The sequence below is a fragment of the Vairimorpha ceranae genome (genome assembly GCF_000988165.1).
Source record: "Vairimorpha ceranae strain PA08 1199 chromosome Unknown NODE_38, whole genome shotgun sequence".
In the NCBI taxonomy this organism is placed as follows: domain Eukaryota; kingdom Fungi; phylum Microsporidia; family Nosematidae; genus Vairimorpha; species Vairimorpha ceranae.
Genome location: NW_020169333.1, coordinates 1 through 19,434, shown reverse-complemented (window position 1 = coordinate 19,434; position 19,434 = coordinate 1). Strand labels below are relative to the sequence as shown.

Genomic DNA, 19,434 nt, shown 5'->3' with positions numbered 1-19,434 from the left:
ATTTAATAGTTTAAAGCAAATACTTTTACAAATACAAGTAAATATTAAATAGCTGTATTTTTTTTAATTTTTTTTTACATTTAATGTTCTGTTTCCTTCATTTCTTATTTAAAATGTTTTATTAAAATAGCCCTAAATGTTCGACCAAGAATATTTTACTAAATTACTAAACCAAACAGTAGATTACATTCAAAATAAAGAAAAGCATAAAAATGTAGAAGATTTAGATGCAAAAATAGAAAGTAATAAACTCGCATTAAAAATAATATCTGAAGACATTGAAGACATAGACTTAAAAAATAAAATATTACAAAGACTTGATAATCTTTATGATACATACGAAATAATAGAACTTAAGCAAAGAACTATAAAATCTGATCAGTACAGTGATGTAGAAGAAGATATTTTAAAAAATACACAGATTCTTAAAGACAAAGCAAAAAGGCTTTATAACGGTCTTATTTTTGACAAGGATGTCTTAGATCGTGTGTCACATAAAATATCTAAAAATATTACAGATACAAGCGAGAATATAAAAAAAATAAAAAAAGATAGAAATTCGCACAGTATTGTAAGTTTATTATTTTATGGATTAACTATTTTTTTAATTGTGTATTTTGTATTGAGGTTTTTATAATAAAAATATCTAGACATTTTTTCTTATTTTATCCTGTAAAAATATTTCTTTACCACTCAGACCTTCCCTTTGTACATGTACTGTAGGATGTTTTAATTTATAATCCTGAAATTGTTGTTCTGTAATTTTGTCAATAGTATCATATTCAATAATAGAAGTGTATTCGTCAGATTTATCAAGATTTAATTCTTCCTTTTTTATGCACTCGTAAAAAAACGAAAAAATATTTATGTTTTTTTTATATTTTTTAAATACATCTTCACCAAGCTTAATAGAAGAAATGGGTGGTGTTGTAGGGTAATCTTTATCTATAATAAATTCATAATATTTATTTTTAAAAAATATTTGATATGCTTTAGTATCTTTGTAAGTGTATATTGAGATTGTATCTTTAAAAATATCTTTAAGAGCCAAGTCTTCCTTGCTATTTGTAAAAATCATGGGTAAAAAAATATTGTAAATGTTTACGAATATACATGGATAATTTTAAATAGTTTGCTGAACAAGTTAAAAAATAGAAAATAATATTTTAATTCCTTACAATTCAAATTGTTCTTATGACTAGATTAAAATAGCGATTAATGAATGTCTTTTTAATTTACTTATTTTAAAGGCATTTTACCTTTAAATAGTACTTACTTTATTATATTGTTCAATACATATTTAATGAGAGTTAATAAATTAGAATTTAAATATAAAAAAATTTTGATTTGTTATGTTTATACTTAAAAAATTTCGTTGTTTATGTTTTAGATTTGTCATCGTTTATAATTTTACAATATAGTATCTTTTATTAATTTTAACTAAGTCTTTATAAAAAAATATAATAAAAATTGGAATATTTAATTAAAAAAATTAAAAACCAATATAACATCAAATCTATAAAAAAATTTAGGTGGCAAATATCAGCTTAATTTTTATTTATAAAAGTTTTGTTTATTTATTTTGAAACAATAGTAAATATTTACTAACATTTATAATTATTTTGTTTGTAAATAAATATGATTTTAATTAATATACTCAAGACATTTTACGAGACACAAAGATTGGTTATGGAGAATAATAACTATTACTTAATAGGGAGTATAATCATAGCAGTGTTTTTATATTTCTTTAGTAGTAAAAGTGCCTTTCTTTCTTTATTCCCTATAGTCTCATCTATGGTAAGATTTTTAGGTGAAATTTACAGTGACAATGAAATTGTAAATTATCTTACGGATAACTTTCTACGATTTATTATAACATCTTACGTAGTTACATATATACTTATATATTTTACAAAATTATCTCTAAAAATATTAGCGGCCATTGCTCTTCTTAGTGTAACACATAAATATAACGAATATTTAAACGTTTCATTTTATAAATATGTGATGATAACTGTTGTCGCAGTGACATTTTACAGTGTAGGAAGATTACAAAAAGTGTGCTGTGTGTTAATAGCTGCTTTTTATTCTTCATTAATAATATTAAATGGTATAGAAATATTAAGTAAGTACAAATTAGGGATGAAAAATTTAGAATTAGAAGGATTAGCTTTAAGTTTTATGTTAACAGCAATATCTTTATTTTTACAGACAAGAATACATAGAAAGAAAGCAAAATAAATAAACATTTTATGTTAAAATATAAAAATTTTTAAGAAAGTTTTTATGTCTAAATAATATTTTTAAAAGATATTTAATCAACTATTTGTATAAAATTTAATTAAATCATGCAGGAGGATAAAAAGCACCAAATAATACAGCATATGCAACACTGAATGCCAAATAAAACCTCATATAAAGTTTTATAATCTTATTTTTTCTCTCTTTATATAAATATCCCATTATTAAATATACAACCGGATTATAGCTTATAAATCTAAAATACATATTTAAATGAAGAAAGAATACAGACATAAGTGTCTGTATTCCTAATATAAATATTAATTTCTGGCATAGTTTATTATTCTTCCATTTAATATTAAAACCAATATAAATAATATAAAAAGAAAATAATACAAATGGAATACCAATAAGAAAATTAGACAAGTTATTTAAAGTATAAAACTTTAGAAATCCTTGATTCCAATATTTCTGCTGTACATAAGAATATGGTACAAATAATTTTAAATGTAATTTTTTACCAATGAGATCATCTAAAGATTGACTTTTTACTTGATTTAGATATTGTGACTGAAAAATTTTAGATAGGCAGTACACTTGGTAAACACTTATAGGTATACAGACTACTAAAATATACAAAAAATTTGTAAATATATTATTGTCTAAAACCAATATTAAAAATAATATGCCATTAGACCTACAAAGACATGACAATGATATCATAAATACTGGCATTAATTTTTTCTTATTTAATAAACCGTACACACATAGAAGAAATAAGAACATAAACAATGTTTCAGTATAAAATGCTATCATTATTATAGAGGCAGGATTAAAAATAAAGAAATAGGTACTATACTTGGATATTTTATAACTTACAAAATAATTTAAAATTTCATTTAAAAGAAAAGTATTAGCATAAAATAATATTAAGTTAAAAATAAAAGCTCCGAACTTGTATCCCAAAAATATACTAAAGTATCTACCTAGTAAAGGCAATAAAGGGAAAAATGCTATATGGTGTTCAGCTGTATATCCACTTACCATAATATTAGTAAAATAAAAAGAATCCCATTTTTTAAGAAAGTAATCTGATGATTTGTCAAAATTGGGTAATATCTTGTGAGCTAAATAACATTGTAGTGTGTAAAATAATCTAGACAATGTACTAATAGCCCATAATCTTTTTATTCTATTTTTCATTTTCAGGGAAAAAATAATTAAATAATAAAAAATGGCATAAAATATTAGAACATTGAAAGGATTGTATCTAAAAAAAATAATATTTTTATTATTTGTTAACACTATTTTTATCTTGCAATTATCTATTATCTCTTTTAACATAATTACAGTCTATTGTTTACAAAAAAAAGGAAATACAAAAATAATGCACCAACTAAAAGCCTTTTGATAACATATTTGTAAATTCATCTAAGATAATTAATAAGAAAAGTATGGTGAAAATGTCTATTTTAGGTATTTTTAGATACAATCAAAATAATAATATTTTTACAAAAACTTTGATTTAAAAAATACAATGTATTGGAGTTAGCTAAAAACATCTTTATTGATAAAGAATTATTTTATATTTATTAAAGACCAATAACCTGCGAAGTCTTGATGTATAAAGACCAGAATACTTAAAATACCTATCACAACCGTTTACACTAAAACTGTGTCGTTTCACTAAACTGATCTTCTCTTCGATTCAACACAATGTATTTTTACAAATCAAAAAAGAAAAAATACCATAACACAATTTAAAATAAAATGTGTTAGGACATTTATAGTTTAGGTAAAAATTTTGTTGTTTTATTAAGGCTTAAAATGAAATGATAATGATTTAGATTGTAATTTAATTTGGTCAAAAACGCTTATAACTTTTTTAAGTATTTAAAAGACAAAAATAACAGGAAAATTCGCATATTAACCTGTTTGCCAGGGATTGTGCTTGTGTCAAGAAAGCACTCAATGATGCTATTGAAAGAACCGTATATTATTGATTTAAAGTTTTTTTAGAGTAAGGACTTTTATTGGTAGGATACTTGCAGATTTAGGAAGTAATAAAAACTAGTATTGCTCTGGCTCATACTTATTATATGATTTTCTTATTTATTATTTTAGGTAAACTATGAGCATACTTATGCTAGAAATTTACCAATACTTAAATTAAAATTAATAATACGCGTGATATTTTAATGGTATATTATAAATGATTTCATTAAATTAATGTAGGATTAGACATTATATTACACAGATTAAAATATTTTTAAATTTTAAATATTTTGATAATGTTGATGTATATTTGCCAATAATAGCAGTAATGTTGTTTTTTTGTAATTCTAAATTTTTATTTAATATACTCTTTCTCTTGACATTCAAAGATAACTTTTTTTTAACTTATGATCAAGACAGACATTTGATTTAAAATACACCAATAAAGTGACCTACTTTATGTTATGTAATTTTATACATTAAAATTGTGTTTAACAGTTAAAATGTAAAATCAAATTTTTAGAAAAAAGGTTACAAATATTTAATAAAATAAATTTTTATGACGACAACAAATTTGATATTTTTGATTTGTTTCAAAAAACGAATTCAAAGTGAATATGATTAACACTTTGTTTGTAATCCATAAAAATTAATTTAAAATATATTTTTTATTAAATTTATTTTTTGTAAAAATATCATTTAAACATTTTATTTTATCGTTGCCTTTTTCAATAATATAAATTATTAAGTTAATATCTTTTGTTTGTTTTTAATAATACTTTTTCTTGCTAAAGAATTAATAATTTTTTAATTAAATAAAGCTAATGTTTAAAAGAAAATTTATTAGTAAATAATACAACATTTTATTATTTAGAATCAAATTTATGGAAATTTTAGTCTAAAATTTTTTGATATAAAAAAAATAAACATTTAGCCCTTTAATGATTTACCATTTATTTTTACAAATTTGCATAGCTCATGTATTATATTTAAGCAATAAATCTGAGACGTGGACAAAGATATACTTGGCATTTACAATTAATGTACCAAAAAACGAACTTATTTCAGTTGTGTTGTGTGAAGTTAATAAAAAAATAACCACTCAAATGTTTGAACCTATTTCTGAATATTCACTAAAAGAGCTTTACAATGAACTTGGTGCGTATGTTGAACCAGATAAGCTTAAAGAAGAATTTATAACCTCTCCGTATATTTATGAACTAAGCTGTTCATTTGCTCGTTTTAATCCTGAATATCATTTTTGTTTGTGTCTTTGGGCCGAGCAGATAAATGAAAATAAAAGTGCTTATAGCTTGCAGCACATTAAATTTAATTTGGAGACAAGGTTTTACAATATTCATTTTGACAATGATTTGAAATTTACAGCATCTGAAATGTTTGATGATGTTAGTACAGTTATTTTAGATTCAATAAAGAAAACAAAATCAATTAAAGAGATCAGTGAAACGGCAGAGAAATAAAGACCAATGTAATTTAAAAATTAAACGCGTTTTTATTTACATCTATTAGTATTTCTAGAACCTACTAATTATTTAAAAATAAATGCCATTTGATTTTTAACATTTTTTTAGATCTATGCTTAATTGTTTTTGATCCAGATGCTTATGTTTTTTAATAAATTTTTAATTTAGTTTACAACTGCTATTGTAACTTTTTTAAAAAAATAAACTATTTGTAATCTAGCTAATTGTTTCTATACGCATTAATATGGAATGTGTATACATGAATAGTAAAATAATGTAACATTTATTTTTATTAAGTATTAATGTGTTTAACATTTAATTACCATCAAAACTATGTTGTTTACAAGAAGGTCTTTTGATTTATTGCATTTAAATTATAGCTTTGTTAATTAGCAAACTATATTAAATATTTAAAGGTCGCATTACAATGTTATATTCTTATTTTATTAAAATAGTTTTAATTACAAAAATTTGTTAAAAAGTATCAAAAACAAACTTTATAAAAACTTTTGTATACATTACTAAGTAAATGTCTAAAAATTTAGTAAAAATATATTAAATATTTGTTAATTGTTTAATTTTTAAAATAGTGTTGATTAAAAATATGAACAAACTGTCAAATAAACAAAATCTGTTTATTAAAGATTATTTTTATTAAAAGGTTTATTTGGATCTTTAGATTTATAAGCAAAGCTGTATATAAATGATAAAGAAGTTGTAATTACAATTTATTTAATAAAACATTCTTCTGTTTTACATTAAAGTACTCAAATCTTATAGTTCTTCCTTTTTATTTCTTTGCATCATTTCAATATCGCCCTCGCCTTTTTCATAAGATATTTTATATATTTGTTTAATTAAAATTGCCCTTTTAATGGACTTTTTAAATCTTAAAAAATTGGATAATAATACTTATGAGGGTACAGAATTATGGTCTCCATTTCCTGGCTATCCTATTTTTGGAGGACAGCTCGCTGCCCAGTCTTTGTGTGCTGGTTTATTTACTGTAAATTTACAATCCAGTCCTAATTTTGTTCACTCAATTTTCTTAAATCCTGGTGATCCATCATGTCCTGTAGAGTACACTGTTCAGAACATTAAAGATGGTAAGACATTACAGATGCGAAATATTCTGGGAAAACAAAATGGTAAGTTTTTGGTACAAACAACAATCTGCTGTACTCTTGGTGACTCTAAAGACCGAGATTATAAAAATATACAAATTATTGAAAAAGATGTTTTTGTACCAATAAATGACTATATTCTGCACAATTTGAGTAAAAGTAATTATGATACTGAGTTAATAAACAAGCAATATAACTTATTAGTTGAAAATTTAGGAGTACTAAATCATTCATTTGAAATAAAAATAGGTAGATTTAGAAATAATAAAAGACAAATAAAAATTAACATTTTGAAAAATAATATATCGAAACGTGACTTTTACTTATTTATGACTTTGGTGTCAGATTTACTTATCGTTGAATCAGCCCTACTATCTTTAAATATGAATATTTTTAGTAAAGAGTTACATAAAATATCGTCTGTGGATCACAATTTGTATTTTGTAACATCAAAAGTGCCTAAGGACAAAATTATCTACTATATTTTAGAGTGTATTAATATTCATGAAAGTAAAGCTAATATTGAAGGAAAAATGTGTACAGAAGATGGTACACTAATATGTATAACATCTCAGCAAGCATTAGTAAGATTTAAAAAATAAATGTTTAAATCGATTTTTTGGCGCTACTTCATCTTTCCACCCCGCTTCTTTTATTTTAAAAAAATATTTTATTTTTTTCAATAATGATTGACTAAAAATTTATTTAAATAATTTATACAATGCAGTTCTAAGCGTCCTATTAGCAAATTTTTAGTAATTTATGCTTCCTCCTCTGCTATTCTATAAAAATTATATTCTTCCTTTATTTAGCCACCACGTTTTCGATAAGCATGCTTAAGATGTGACCACAGATATTCAATTTAGTTTGTATGTGCTTCTTGAGCATTAACAAATTCAACTGGATGGTTTACTATTTCATGGTAAGATCCAAATCCAAATACAGCTACAGCCTTGGGGTAAGATAGATAATTATCAACAATATTGTTTAATCCGGGTACAACATGTTCTTCGAATATGTTTAGTATAGTCGGAACTCTTCTATATAAAGCAGATTTCTAAACAAAATTCTTGCAGCTTCCCTCTTCCAATCCCTTTCTAACTATTGTAAGTTGGGTTTGTTGTCTAAGATGCTAGATGGGTTAGATATTAACTCCCGATTACATATGGGATTTTCGTATAATTGCATTTTAATACCTTTTCCAACTTTTTTTACTCCTTCTAATTATTGTTCAAATATTACTTGCTAAAATCAAACCTTTGATCTTAATGTAAGTGTTCTTCAAACAATTACAGCAATCAGTGGCCTGTGCTAGAGTATAATCATATATTCAGCAATACATTCCCCTAAGAATATTTACAAACTCTATATTTAAGGATGTCATTTTTGACCGATTCTTTAGGCTCGCCTTTGATCTGCATGACTTAGAAGAATATCCGTAAGCATGCTCGTCTATATACGTGGCAGCTACCATAAGCCCATCCTATCACCATTTATTACAGTTTAGTCTCTTAAATAAATAAGTTATTTTAAGAAGAGTTCTATTGTCTTGGTATTGTTTATAAAGATGAGATCATTAAATTTTCTCTTGTTACCGGTTAATAAAAAGAGTTAATAAATATTTTTTTTAATCTTTACATCATCTTCCCACTCCCTCTGAATAATTACGTACACTTTTTTAAAATCTGTACGTAATTATTCGGAGAAGGGAGGAAAAATGAAGTGTCGCCAATTTTTTTAATATAAACTATTTAACGCTTTTTAAAACTTATTCTTGCTTTTAACAGAAAACATGCGGTTAAAAAGTTAGGACTGTTAAAATTAAACGTCTGTTTATTTACTTGAAAATAATTTATTGTTTTTATATCAAATATATTACAAAATATCAATAAATTTGACATATATAACAATACTATTCTTGCGAAGACATAGTTGAATTAATGTGTGCATAAAATTATTTGGCTATGATAATATTTAGAAAAACAAAAAAGATAGTAAACGACTCTTCAAATAAAAAAATAGCACTAAAAATGAATTTTAATCTACAATTTATAATTTACTTTCAAGAGATAAAATAAATTTTTCATCATAAACAACCTCTCTCTTAATCATCGACCAATTAAATGGATCAAACATATTTAAAATATTTTTCGAATTATCAACTTGTTTTTCGCCTTTAAAAAGTACAAAACATCTATAAAATTTAGAATATAAAAAACCTTTTTTTATAAGAGCTAAAAAAGCAAGCTTTTGTATTTCATCACTTGGAAATGTATAAAAAATATAAAATAATATTTCTTCGTTGTACAAATCAAATTTTTTATCATCAAATTTTACACTTTTATAACAATCAGGTATAATCTGTTCTAAATAATTAGGCTTATAATACGTCTCTCTATCGTTATGTTTTTGTGACAGTGTAAATTCTATTATTTCATCAATATCCTCTGCTTCTAATTGTTTATCATCTTTTGATTTATCTTGTTGTATTTTTTTTAGTTTATTTTGTAAATCAGACATAGGGGATATTATTGCAAAAAATAAAATCTAATAATTTAATAATTTTTCTAAATTTTCTATTAAATCTTTATTTTCAACAGGCATTTCACATAAATTATTAACAATTTCTTTATCCTTTTTTATATCATCTAAAAAATAGTAGTATTCATCAGAAGTAACCTTTACCTTCCAATTAATATTTTTTACTGGATTCTTTCTGACTAGTAAGTAATCAGGCATATTATCGTCTTCTATGGAAGTATTAAAATTTGTTAAATCATATCCAAGTAAAATATCATCTTCTTTAATAGTTTTACCAAGATGTGTTCTAGTTTCAATAATCTCTGTACTATCATTTTTTAAAACAGAAAGTGAGACAAGTTTATATGACTCATTGTTTAGTATTGGTTTTCTATCAATTTCTAAAACACTAAATTTAATAAACTTTTTAGATGATATTAACACTTTAAATTTGTCTTTATTGCTCCAATAAGACAAATTGCTGACTTTTACTTCTTTACAAAGATATGGATCTAACAAAATAATATTTGTACTGATTTTTTTAACCAATACAATATTACTAATTCCAAGACTGTGAGCAAAAGACTTTTCTAAAATAACAAGATCGTCAGTACATAAAGGAGCAATTTCAATAGAAAAAGAAAACTTGTAATTTGATTTAGCATTTTGAATGTCTTTACTAATTAACCGCTCCGACAAAATAATTTTAACGGGTAATACGCTTTCAATAAAATTAACTAATTTATATGCACATGTACGATCAGTAAAATAAAAATCAATGCCACCTTTCCTCATTTTTATGTTAGTTGTATCTAAATACTGTTTATTTTTTATAATTAACTGTTCTAGTAAAATAAAAATTCTAGGGTGTTCCATTCTATGTCTAACTTGTACAACTGCTTTCCAGTGCTGCTTTGCTTCAATTTTTTCACAATCAGGACATTGTTTATTTTTAATTGTGTATCTAATTTCAACATTCTCTCTTATACCATTGGCCTCTAATAAAACCTGTATATTCATTCTTTTTGAATGTTCTTCTGTATAATCGAAACATGAATCAAGAATTTCAAAATAATTCAGACTGGTATTAGATTTAATTAAATAGATCAATAGCTCTCTAGAGCCCCATTCATATTTTGACCAAGTCTTTGGCTTATTCAAATATCTTTCACATCCTTTACACCAGTCAACATTAATAAATTTTTTTAGCTTTTCTGATATTGTAATGGTTGTAGTTGTACATCTAATACACAGTTTATATTCGGTTGATTCAGTTGGAATCCCACATTTGTAACATAAAATCATTTTATTGGGGTTACAAAATTTTTAAAAATAATTTTTTATGAGAAATCTAAAAGTATATAAAGATATCTTTAAGATTATTATTAGAATCTATCGCTATAAAATACGTTTTTAATAAGTTTGTGTGTACTTTTTTTAAAACAAATTTATTTTAAATTATAGAAAACATAATACTTTTTAAGTCTTAATGTGTTGTAAAATTTTAAAGCATTTAAATGTATAACATTTAACGGTAAACCATGTTTTAAAATATGTTAAAGCATACATAAATAAAAAAAATTGTTAAATAAGTGTGATATTTACATGCATAGAGGTTCTTTCTAACTATTAAGATGTTTTTTTAAGAATTATCTACAGATTTATAAAAATTAAAAAAAATAAATTTTATGTCTATTTAGTGTTCAATTGAAGTTAACTTAATTATTCAAATTTCGTAACTAAGTATAAAATTTTCTTTTTAGGCAGACCACCTTTTATTTCTGTCGTTATATCATTAAATCAGTAATAAATAAGAATAATAATTTAATTGAGTTTAAAAATAGAAGTTAACTTTTCTATATCCTTTTCAGTAATACTTTCTCCTAATCCTTTAAGCATTTTAATAATGTTTACAGTATAGGTTATACCAAAATTTAGAGTCAGATTTTCCAAAGCTTTTAATCCATTGTCCGAAATTTGTAAATTCTCTTTAGCAAGCCTACGTTTAATAACTTCAAACTCATTCTTATTTTTGTTAATAGGAATAATAAGACATTTTTGCAAAAATTGTCTAGGAATACCAAAATATAAGCTATCATTAGACTCCTCTATATTGTTACTTGTAAGAATGATAGTAGGTCCTCTTCCTGTGTCAATTATTTTATTTAAATAAGTAAAACATTCTATATCAAGCAAATTAGCATCTTCTATAAGTAAAACACCATAAATAACTTCTGCAAAATTGCAATTATTTACATAACTGTCAATGTCTTGTCTTAACTTTTCTGTAATTTCGCTTTTTTTATTTTTTACAACCTGATGAACTAAAGACAAAACGTCCTGTCCTGTAGGATTTACACTAGAAACATCTAAATCGTGCAAAGTTGTATTAAAAACAACCTCTTTTTTTCTGTAAATATCTCCTTTCGGCAAAGGTACATATTTATCGGCTTCTAGGTCATAATCATTTAAATAAGATTCTCCTCTACCCATTCGTTTAAAAATACCAGAAGACGAATCGATATGCACAACGTCTCCCACTTTCACATTTTGAAAGATCATTTGATCCTTTAACTCCTTTGATAGTTGCAGCGTTTTAGTTCCTTTTGAAGATCTAAGGTCCAATTTAGCATCTTGTATGTCAACAACTTCTCCTTCGTAAATATGTTTATACTCTTTTATACTTACCATAACTGCTTTTCTTAAATATTCATCTAACATTTCTGATTTCTTGACCTCTGAAGAATATACATCATTTCCTGATATATTTACAAAAGGGATCTTATTTCCTAGCTCTTCACTTATTGCAACTGTTAAGGCGGTTTTACCACATCCCTTAGGACCAGTTATAAGAAAAACTTTTCCACCGAATTTATTTGAATTTACTAGATCAACAATTATTCCAGATGCTCTTCTAGCATCGTACTGATCAACGATACTGGATAAATTATCGCTTATTTCCCCTTTTTCTGTTAAACCAATATTGTCAATGTGATTATGAATTCCCTTACTTCTACTAACAAACATTTAATGGGCAAAGAAATACAATTATTTTTAAGTTAAAATTTAATTGGGAGTTGAGTATGAAAGCAAGACGTTCTCTTTAAATAAAGTTTTTAATTTTCTTACCGTAAAAAATGAAAGATTTTTTTAAAAACAAAACATTCGTATTTACAGGAGAACTTACATTGGATAGGGAATATGCAAAGTCAAAAGTAATTCTCCTGGGCGGCAGAGTCACAATAGCACCATCAAAAAAGACAGATTTTTTAGTGGTAGGTGCAGAACCAGGACCAGTAAAATTAAAAAAAGCACAGGATTTAAATATTAAGATTATTTATGAGCAAGAATTTACGACAAATCTTAATGAATGTTTACAAAGTGATGATATTTCTAATGTTTTAAATCAGAATAATGGCGGAATGACAACAGAAGCAGATCAAATCAGTTCTGATTTTGATGAGGCATCTGTTTTTGATACACCTGAAGAATCGATACAAAAATCTAAAGATATTAATGCAATAATTGAGCCTGAAAAGGCAACAACTTACACAAATATGTGGTCTGAAAAATATCGGCCTAAGAAACGGTCTGATCTGATAGGCAATAGTTCTGTAATAGACTCGCTTGCAGATTTTATGCTTGGAAAAACTAAGAATAGAGGTGCATTGCTAAGTGGATCGCCGGGTATAGGAAAGACAACTTCTGTACATGTTTTATGTAAGGAACTGGGATTGGATCTAGTAGAGTTTAATGCAAGTGATGTGCGTAATAAATCTTTATTGGTTAAAAAAGTTAAAGGAATAATAAACTCGCAGGGAATTTCTAAAGGACTTAAATTAAAAAAAAAGATTGTTTTGATGGATGAGGTAGATGGAATGACAAGTGATAGAGGTGGGCTAGTAGAACTTAATAATCTTATTAAAGAAAGTATTATACCAATTGTATGTATTTGCAATGACAGAAATAATATAAAAATTAGAACATTGGCTAATAATTGTTTAGATCTTAAATTTAGAAAACCTGATAGTAGACAGATTGTACCTCGAATTAAAGTAATACTTAAACATGAAAATAAAGTACTAGGAGATAATATTATTAACGAAGTTATTTCTCTAAGTCATGGTGATATTCGTTATATTCTAAATAATATTCAACGAATATGCGTTAACGATAAAATTAATATTAATTTAATGTCAAGTCTCACAAAGAAGACTATCTTAAAAAGCGTATTTGAAATAGCATCAGAATGTTTTCATGGTAAGTCAATAAACGAAAAAACAGATTTATATTTTGAAGATTATTCATTAATACCGCTTTTTATAGCAGAAAATTATATGAAACTTAAATTTGCAAATCTTATTGATTTTTATAAATCATCAGAATCCATTTCTAGCGGAGATGTAGTCGAAAAATTAATAAGAGGAAGTACACAAGAATGGAGTCTTTTGCCTCTTCATGGCTTTTTTACCGTAGTTTTACCCACAAAAGATAAAGCTTTGTTTAAAGGAATTGATTTTCCCAGTTGGTTAGGGCAAAATTCAAGATATTTAAAACATCAAAGAATAATTAAAGAAGTTAAAAGGCATGTGTCAAAATATGTAAATTCTGGTTTAGAAAATTTTAGACTTTACGATTCTTATATTATTTTTTTGGAGATCCTTAATTTTTTAAAAGAAAACAATGTTAAATCTGCTATAGATTTATTAAAAGAATATGATCTAATAAAAGATGATTTTGTCAATTTGTCTGAATTACTTTTAGATGGACAAGCATTGTATAAAGAGGTAAAGACAAAAACTAAAGGAGATTTTACAAGACAATACAATAAAATTAAAAGACATCTTCCTTATGAGATTGGAGAGATTAAAAAAGCAAAAGGTTCTAATAATGAGGAACTAGAAGAAGAGGACGAAAATAATTTTTATTATTAATTTACTTTAAAAGTACTTTGATATAATAAATAGGTTAAAATATGTTTTGTACTTTACTTCATCTTGTAATGTCAACTAAGACATAAAATACTCCACCTTGCAATGTCAACTAAAACATAAAATACAATCCGCCTCAAAACGTAAAGACTCGCAAAAAAACTACCTTTTGCCAGTACAATAGATGTTAAATAAGAAAGATTATGGTAGAAATTAGGCACAAATAAAAAGTTACATATCCGCATTCATTTAGATTTTTTTAATCAATAACACTTTTACTAACTTTGCTTTCTTCCTGCATGGGGTAAAAAATATTAAAAATTTATACAATAATGTACAACATTATTATACCTCGACAAAGTCAATTAAGAATTTTTGATTTATTTAAATAAAAAATCCCATCAAACCGTAAAAACCGTTGTTAAAATTAAGAATAAAATTTAAATATAAATAAACGGTATGTTTTATTTTTTAAAGAATTTTAGTTTTTCTTTAAAAAAGTTTTATGGGCCCAGTTAATGGCATAAATTAATATTTTGTTATGAAAAAAATTTTAATTTAAACGGTCAAGGTGGTTTAAATATTATTAATACTATGTAAATAAAGATGAAATTTTATATAGTACACGTATACTGGTTGAAGGAGACATGTTGGTTTGGGCTGGTTTTTGTTCTAGTGAACAATTGATTTTACAAATTTTTAGTACTAAAATGAGCAGCATTTTTTATTGTAGAATGCTTAAAACATCTCTATTAATATTTTTTGAAAGTAAAAGTAACAATTCAAATGATGTAAATTGCGATTTTAATTATATTTTTCAATAAGATAATACACTTTGCCGTCGAGCTTGTGCAACTAAGATATGGTTTGAAAACAATAATATTGATTGTATGAACTGGCCACCATTAAGTCCAGATCTTAATCCCGTTGAAAATTTGTGGGCAGATATGTTGAGAATAATTATAGAGACGGAAAACAATATGGTAATATTCAAGATTTGCATTCTGAGATAACAGTAGCCTGGTCAAGTATTACACCCGAAAATTTGTTAAAATATGTTAATGGAATGCAGAAGCGTATGGTCGACGTTTTAAAGAAAGAGATGATAAAATCAATAAATAAGTTTTCTTTTTTTAAATTACTTATTTTTTAAAAAAAATATCAAAACCATCATGTCCCTGAGAAAAGTTAAAGAAATTTAAATTCACTTTTCTTAATCAAAAAACATTAAATAACAGATATCATTATTTTAAGTTTTTTTGTATTTCAAAATTTGAGTAAAATGAGACTTCACGTTAGTTGTGAGACTAATTATTTTTTTTTAAAAGTTTTGTAATAGCCTATGTCAAAAAATAAGATCACACCGTACTTTATTACAACAAAATAAAACTAATGTATTATTTACAATTCTATAAAACGTGTTTTTAGGAGGGATGGTGTCTCAAGATTTTGACATACCTCTTAAGACAAAAAAATCTAAAAACCGAATTATATTTATATAGAATAATATTTAATAAAAATATTTACTAAAACTCTTAAATTACAAAAATTTAACACGAATCATAATTTTGAAAGCTTGTCTTTTTTATTTTTTACTGTAAAAAGTTTTTTTTAGGTGTCCTAAGATTTTGATGCGCACTGTACTTTGTTAAAATATTCACTTACTTTCTAGTATTTTAATGATAGAAAGACTTAGATACCGTGTTTTTTATAAATAAATAAGGTATTCCACACGGTTTAGACCTATATTTTGTATTTATTGTTTATATGTTTAGTTGTCAATGTTTATTTTTTAATCTATATTTATTTAAATACATGTCAAGTGCCCAGAGCGCGACCATATGCTTTTTATTTATTTTTTTAAACTCAAACTTACATATCCTTGTATTGTATTGATTTGAACTTTGTAGTATAAAACTTATATTATTTATATTGATTATTCTTATGTAGGTAGTAATGTTATACATATAGAAATTCGTTTTTCTATATTTATTACGATTTTAAAAGTATTAAACACCACACAAGAAATTAACCAATACTGATAGATAGATACAAATATATATATAATATAGAATTACTACGCGTCAACTTTTACAAACGCAAGACGCTTTTTATTCAGGAATTTAAACAAAGGCTTGTTTAGACACCTTTGTACAGGCCACCATGGGAATTAAACACGCAACCCTGTCAAAATTTTTTTGAAATAACAACTTGACTATAGTTATTAACTAATCTGCTTTTGATCTTATAGAAGTTAATACACATAAAAATTTTTTAAATTATTATTATGAGACCTACTATCAAATCGCAAGAAGAATACGATAACATCGTAAATATTCTTTAAAGGCGAGGATACGACAGTATATGGAAGCAAACATACTAAGTATCGCTTTAAAAGGAAGGCCGAGCTGTTTATCTTGATAGATAATTTACTTTATCTGAAAGATACAGGAAATGTGTATAAGCGGGTGTTTGTGGAAGGAACAGTGCTTTCTATGAAAATAGAAGTACAAAAACTGCACAGCCAAAACCATTATGGTCAGAATCGTCTTTATGAGTTGTGCAAACAATTTTACTTTTCAATTCCTAGATGTGCTGTTGGAGGAGGCTTGTAATGAGTGTAATATCTGCTTACAAGCTCAACCCCTAAAGACAAAAAAAAGTTTAAGTATATTCTGGCTAAGAAGCTCTTTGAGATATTAATTATTGATCTTGTTGATTTGAGGACTTACGCAGAACAAAATGGTGATTTTTTTTGGATACTTACAGGTATTGATGTATATTCTAAATATACAATTACTTATGCCCTCAAAAGTAGGATTGTAGCCGAGGTTCTTTTGTGTCTTAAAATGGCTTTTTATGAACCCAGTGATCCTCAAATAATTCAATGTGATAACGGAAAGGAATCGAGAAATTCTTGTTTGGTTGACTTTTGTAAATGAAAAAGCATTGTTTTAATTTATGGGAGGCTGAAGCACCCACAAAGCCAAGCTCAAATTGAATAATTTTATCTAACGCTCACACGTTATTTGCAAAAACATCTGTATAGCAGTGTGTTAGCTGCCGGTAAAAATTGAACTGCGCTTTTGAATAAGGTGACTTATGAATACAGTGAAATGTAGCAGTGCATTCTGCAACTAATAATTAACCATTCAATCTATTTTTTGGTAGAAATGGGTTCAATACTGTAACATGTCCTATAAATAGTAGCATTGTTGATTCGGATGAGAATCATAGTGATATACAAATTAAAATTATTAAAGAGAATGATAATAAGGTCATTGATACAACTATAGTTAATCAAAAATATTTATCACGTATGGACAGAAAATGCTTGCATAATTCTATTAATGATATAAATATAGTTGACATTATTCTGATACAAATAGTAAAACAAAGAAGTTAAAATTAGACACTTTTTATTCTATGCCCAGAAAAGTAACCGAAATTCTATCAAATAATCGTATTAAAGCTGAAAATAATGGTATTGAAGAAATAGTATAAATAAACCTAGTAAAAAAAACAAATACTTTTGTTTTACTTTTATTTTGTTCTTGTTTACGTTCTTAATCCCTGTATTGTTCATAAAAGTAATCTAATATAGATTTGATATGCCAATCACTATGCATATTTTGAATAGTTATAGAATCATATAATTTTAATTTTTAAATTTAAAATAAAATTTTTTCTTTCAATTTTTTAATTACAAATTTATAGGTTTTAAAATAATTTTTTTGATTTAAATTTAAAGATGCATTTCAGCCTTTTTTTCATTTAAACTTTAAAAATAAAAGATTTAAGATATTATAATTTTTTTAAAAGCTCTCTTTTTCAATAAAATTTTTTTTCTCTTTAATTAATTTTTTCTTTTAATTAACCAAGACTTTAATTAATCATATTTTAATTTGTATGCCAAAATTATACTCATAAAAAAAGGCAAATATGAGCCTACACTAAAAAAAATTTGAAAAGGTATATAGATGCTTTTAAATAAATAATTTTATACATAATTTAATTTAAAGTAGAGCAATGAATATAATTCTGAACATAATATCGCTGTAGGCGAGGTCACTCTCTGGACATGGTCGCGCCCTTGGTGCGTGACAATTTAATCAATGTTAGTAAACAAACATTTAAAACTATTAATACAAGAATTACTCCTACCCACGCACGAAAAACAAAACTAAATGAAAATGAGAACTAATTGCAATAGAAGAGATACAAAAAATAACAAAACTGTAGATAAAAAATTTTTAAATTTTATATCAAAAGTATTTTAAAAAGCTTTTATCAACATTTCACGCCAATAAAATAAAAAATTTTGCATTTTTTGTAATTTACAAAACAAATAGTGATTTTTAAAATTTTAATGCTACAGGACAAAATCCTGAAGATTATTGAAAACATAAATTAGCTGCATTTTACTCTACAATTTACAAGAAGCCAAATTTTGCTTTATTTCTTTTAGTTGTCTAAATAAACTTTGAATTGTTAATTACTGTAGCCATGCTTTAGTTGATAAATTAACATCAAAATATACCTGTTTCTAAAATTTATATTTTAAGAATTTCTGGAATCAAAAACCAAATGCAAGAAAAGTTATTTTTTAAAAATAAATAATATATCATTAGTCTTAAAACAATTATTGTAAATTAAATTTTTTTACTAAATTAAATCTTATAGTGGAGCTGGGGACCCTATAACTGACGCATTTGAGGGTCTTTAATTTTTTTTTAACTCCTATTTTTTAATGCAAAATAAAAGAAGAGAAAAAAATGTTAATGAAATTAATGCAATTTTTGAAGAGAAATTGGTATAAAATTAGAAGAGATGTTTTGCAATGCTTGTTTATGAAGAGTAAAACAAGTTTTAGGTGACAAGAATATTATCAGATGCACCAGAAGAAAATGCAGAAAAAGTGGAGTTTTTTTTGACTAAAAAACCATATTATAATACTAAATTACGTTGGGAGGATGTTAATAAGATTTTGTTTTTTTTAAATAATATTTCTATAAAAAATATTTCATTAATGACATCTGTTTCAAAAAAATCTGTCAGAAAATTAATAAGAAGTGTAGGTAATCAAATAAATTTAGATTATAGAATAGGAGGAAAAAATATTATTGTTGAAATTGA

At 25.0% G+C, this 19,434-nt stretch overlaps 11 protein-coding genes across 11 annotated transcripts; 5 read left to right on the top strand and 6 right to left on the bottom strand.

Annotated features, from left to right (window-relative positions):
* Positions 1-136: 136 nt before the first annotated feature.
* On the top strand, positions 137-637 carry AAJ76_3800019298 (hypothetical protein; the record flags this gene model as incomplete). Its single annotated transcript, XM_024475392.1, has 1 exon — positions 137-637. One exon carries the CDS (start codon positions 137-139, stop codon positions 635-637), a length of 501 nt encoding a protein of 166 aa, XP_024330681.1.
* Positions 638-646: 9 nt separating this feature from the next.
* Positions 647-1,078, bottom strand: AAJ76_3800018357 (hypothetical protein; the record flags this gene model as incomplete). The annotated part of the gene is made up of 1 exon (XM_024475391.1): positions 647-1,078. One exon carries the CDS (start codon positions 1,076-1,078, stop codon positions 647-649), a length of 432 nt encoding a protein of 143 aa, XP_024330680.1.
* A 560-nt stretch (positions 1,079-1,638) lies between these two features.
* AAJ76_3800017796 (hypothetical protein) lies at positions 1,639-2,244 on the top strand (the record flags this gene model as incomplete). The annotated part of the gene is made up of 1 exon (XM_024475390.1): positions 1,639-2,244. One exon carries the CDS (start codon positions 1,639-1,641, stop codon positions 2,242-2,244), a length of 606 nt encoding a protein of 201 aa, XP_024330679.1.
* Positions 2,245-2,349: 105 nt separating this feature from the next.
* Positions 2,350-3,447, bottom strand: AAJ76_3800015988 (integral membrane protein; the record flags this gene model as incomplete). Its single annotated transcript, XM_024475389.1, has 1 exon — positions 2,350-3,447. One exon carries the CDS (start codon positions 3,445-3,447, stop codon positions 2,350-2,352), a length of 1,098 nt encoding a protein of 365 aa, XP_024330678.1.
* Positions 3,448-5,180: 1,733 nt separating this feature from the next.
* Positions 5,181-5,720, top strand: AAJ76_3800014254 (hypothetical protein; the record flags this gene model as incomplete). Its single annotated transcript, XM_024475388.1, has 1 exon — positions 5,181-5,720. One exon carries the CDS (start codon positions 5,181-5,183, stop codon positions 5,718-5,720), a length of 540 nt encoding a protein of 179 aa, XP_024330677.1.
* An 877-nt stretch (positions 5,721-6,597) lies between these two features.
* Positions 6,598-7,449, top strand: AAJ76_3800012837 (acyl- thioesterase ii; the record flags this gene model as incomplete). Its single annotated transcript, XM_024475387.1, has 1 exon — positions 6,598-7,449. One exon carries the CDS (start codon positions 6,598-6,600, stop codon positions 7,447-7,449), a length of 852 nt encoding a protein of 283 aa, XP_024330676.1.
* Positions 7,450-8,177: 728 nt separating this feature from the next.
* Positions 8,178-8,321, bottom strand: AAJ76_3800011114 (hypothetical protein; the record flags this gene model as incomplete). The annotated part of the gene is made up of 1 exon (XM_024475386.1): positions 8,178-8,321. The coding sequence occupies one exon, from the start codon at positions 8,319-8,321 to the stop codon at positions 8,178-8,180; it is 144 nt and encodes a 47-aa protein (XP_024330675.1).
* Positions 8,322-8,896: 575 nt separating this feature from the next.
* Positions 8,897-9,367, bottom strand: AAJ76_3800010068 (general negative regulator of transcription; the record flags this gene model as incomplete). The annotated part of the gene is made up of 1 exon (XM_024475385.1): positions 8,897-9,367. The coding sequence occupies one exon, from the start codon at positions 9,365-9,367 to the stop codon at positions 8,897-8,899; it is 471 nt and encodes a 156-aa protein (XP_024330674.1).
* Positions 9,368-9,394: 27 nt separating this feature from the next.
* Positions 9,395-10,672, bottom strand: AAJ76_380008763 (nonsense-mediated mrna decay protein; the record flags this gene model as incomplete). Its single annotated transcript, XM_024475410.1, has 1 exon — positions 9,395-10,672. One exon carries the CDS (start codon positions 10,670-10,672, stop codon positions 9,395-9,397), a length of 1,278 nt encoding a protein of 425 aa, XP_024330673.1.
* A 519-nt stretch (positions 10,673-11,191) lies between these two features.
* On the bottom strand, positions 11,192-12,394 carry AAJ76_380007041 (ruvb-like 1-like protein; the record flags this gene model as incomplete). The annotated part of the gene is made up of 1 exon (XM_024475409.1): positions 11,192-12,394. One exon carries the CDS (start codon positions 12,392-12,394, stop codon positions 11,192-11,194), a length of 1,203 nt encoding a protein of 400 aa, XP_024330672.1.
* Positions 12,395-12,504: 110 nt separating this feature from the next.
* AAJ76_380006930 (dna replication factor c subunit) lies at positions 12,505-14,301 on the top strand (the record flags this gene model as incomplete). The annotated part of the gene is made up of 1 exon (XM_024475408.1): positions 12,505-14,301. The coding sequence occupies one exon, from the start codon at positions 12,505-12,507 to the stop codon at positions 14,299-14,301; it is 1,797 nt and encodes a 598-aa protein (XP_024330671.1).
* Between the last annotated feature and the right edge of the window lie 5,133 nt (positions 14,302-19,434).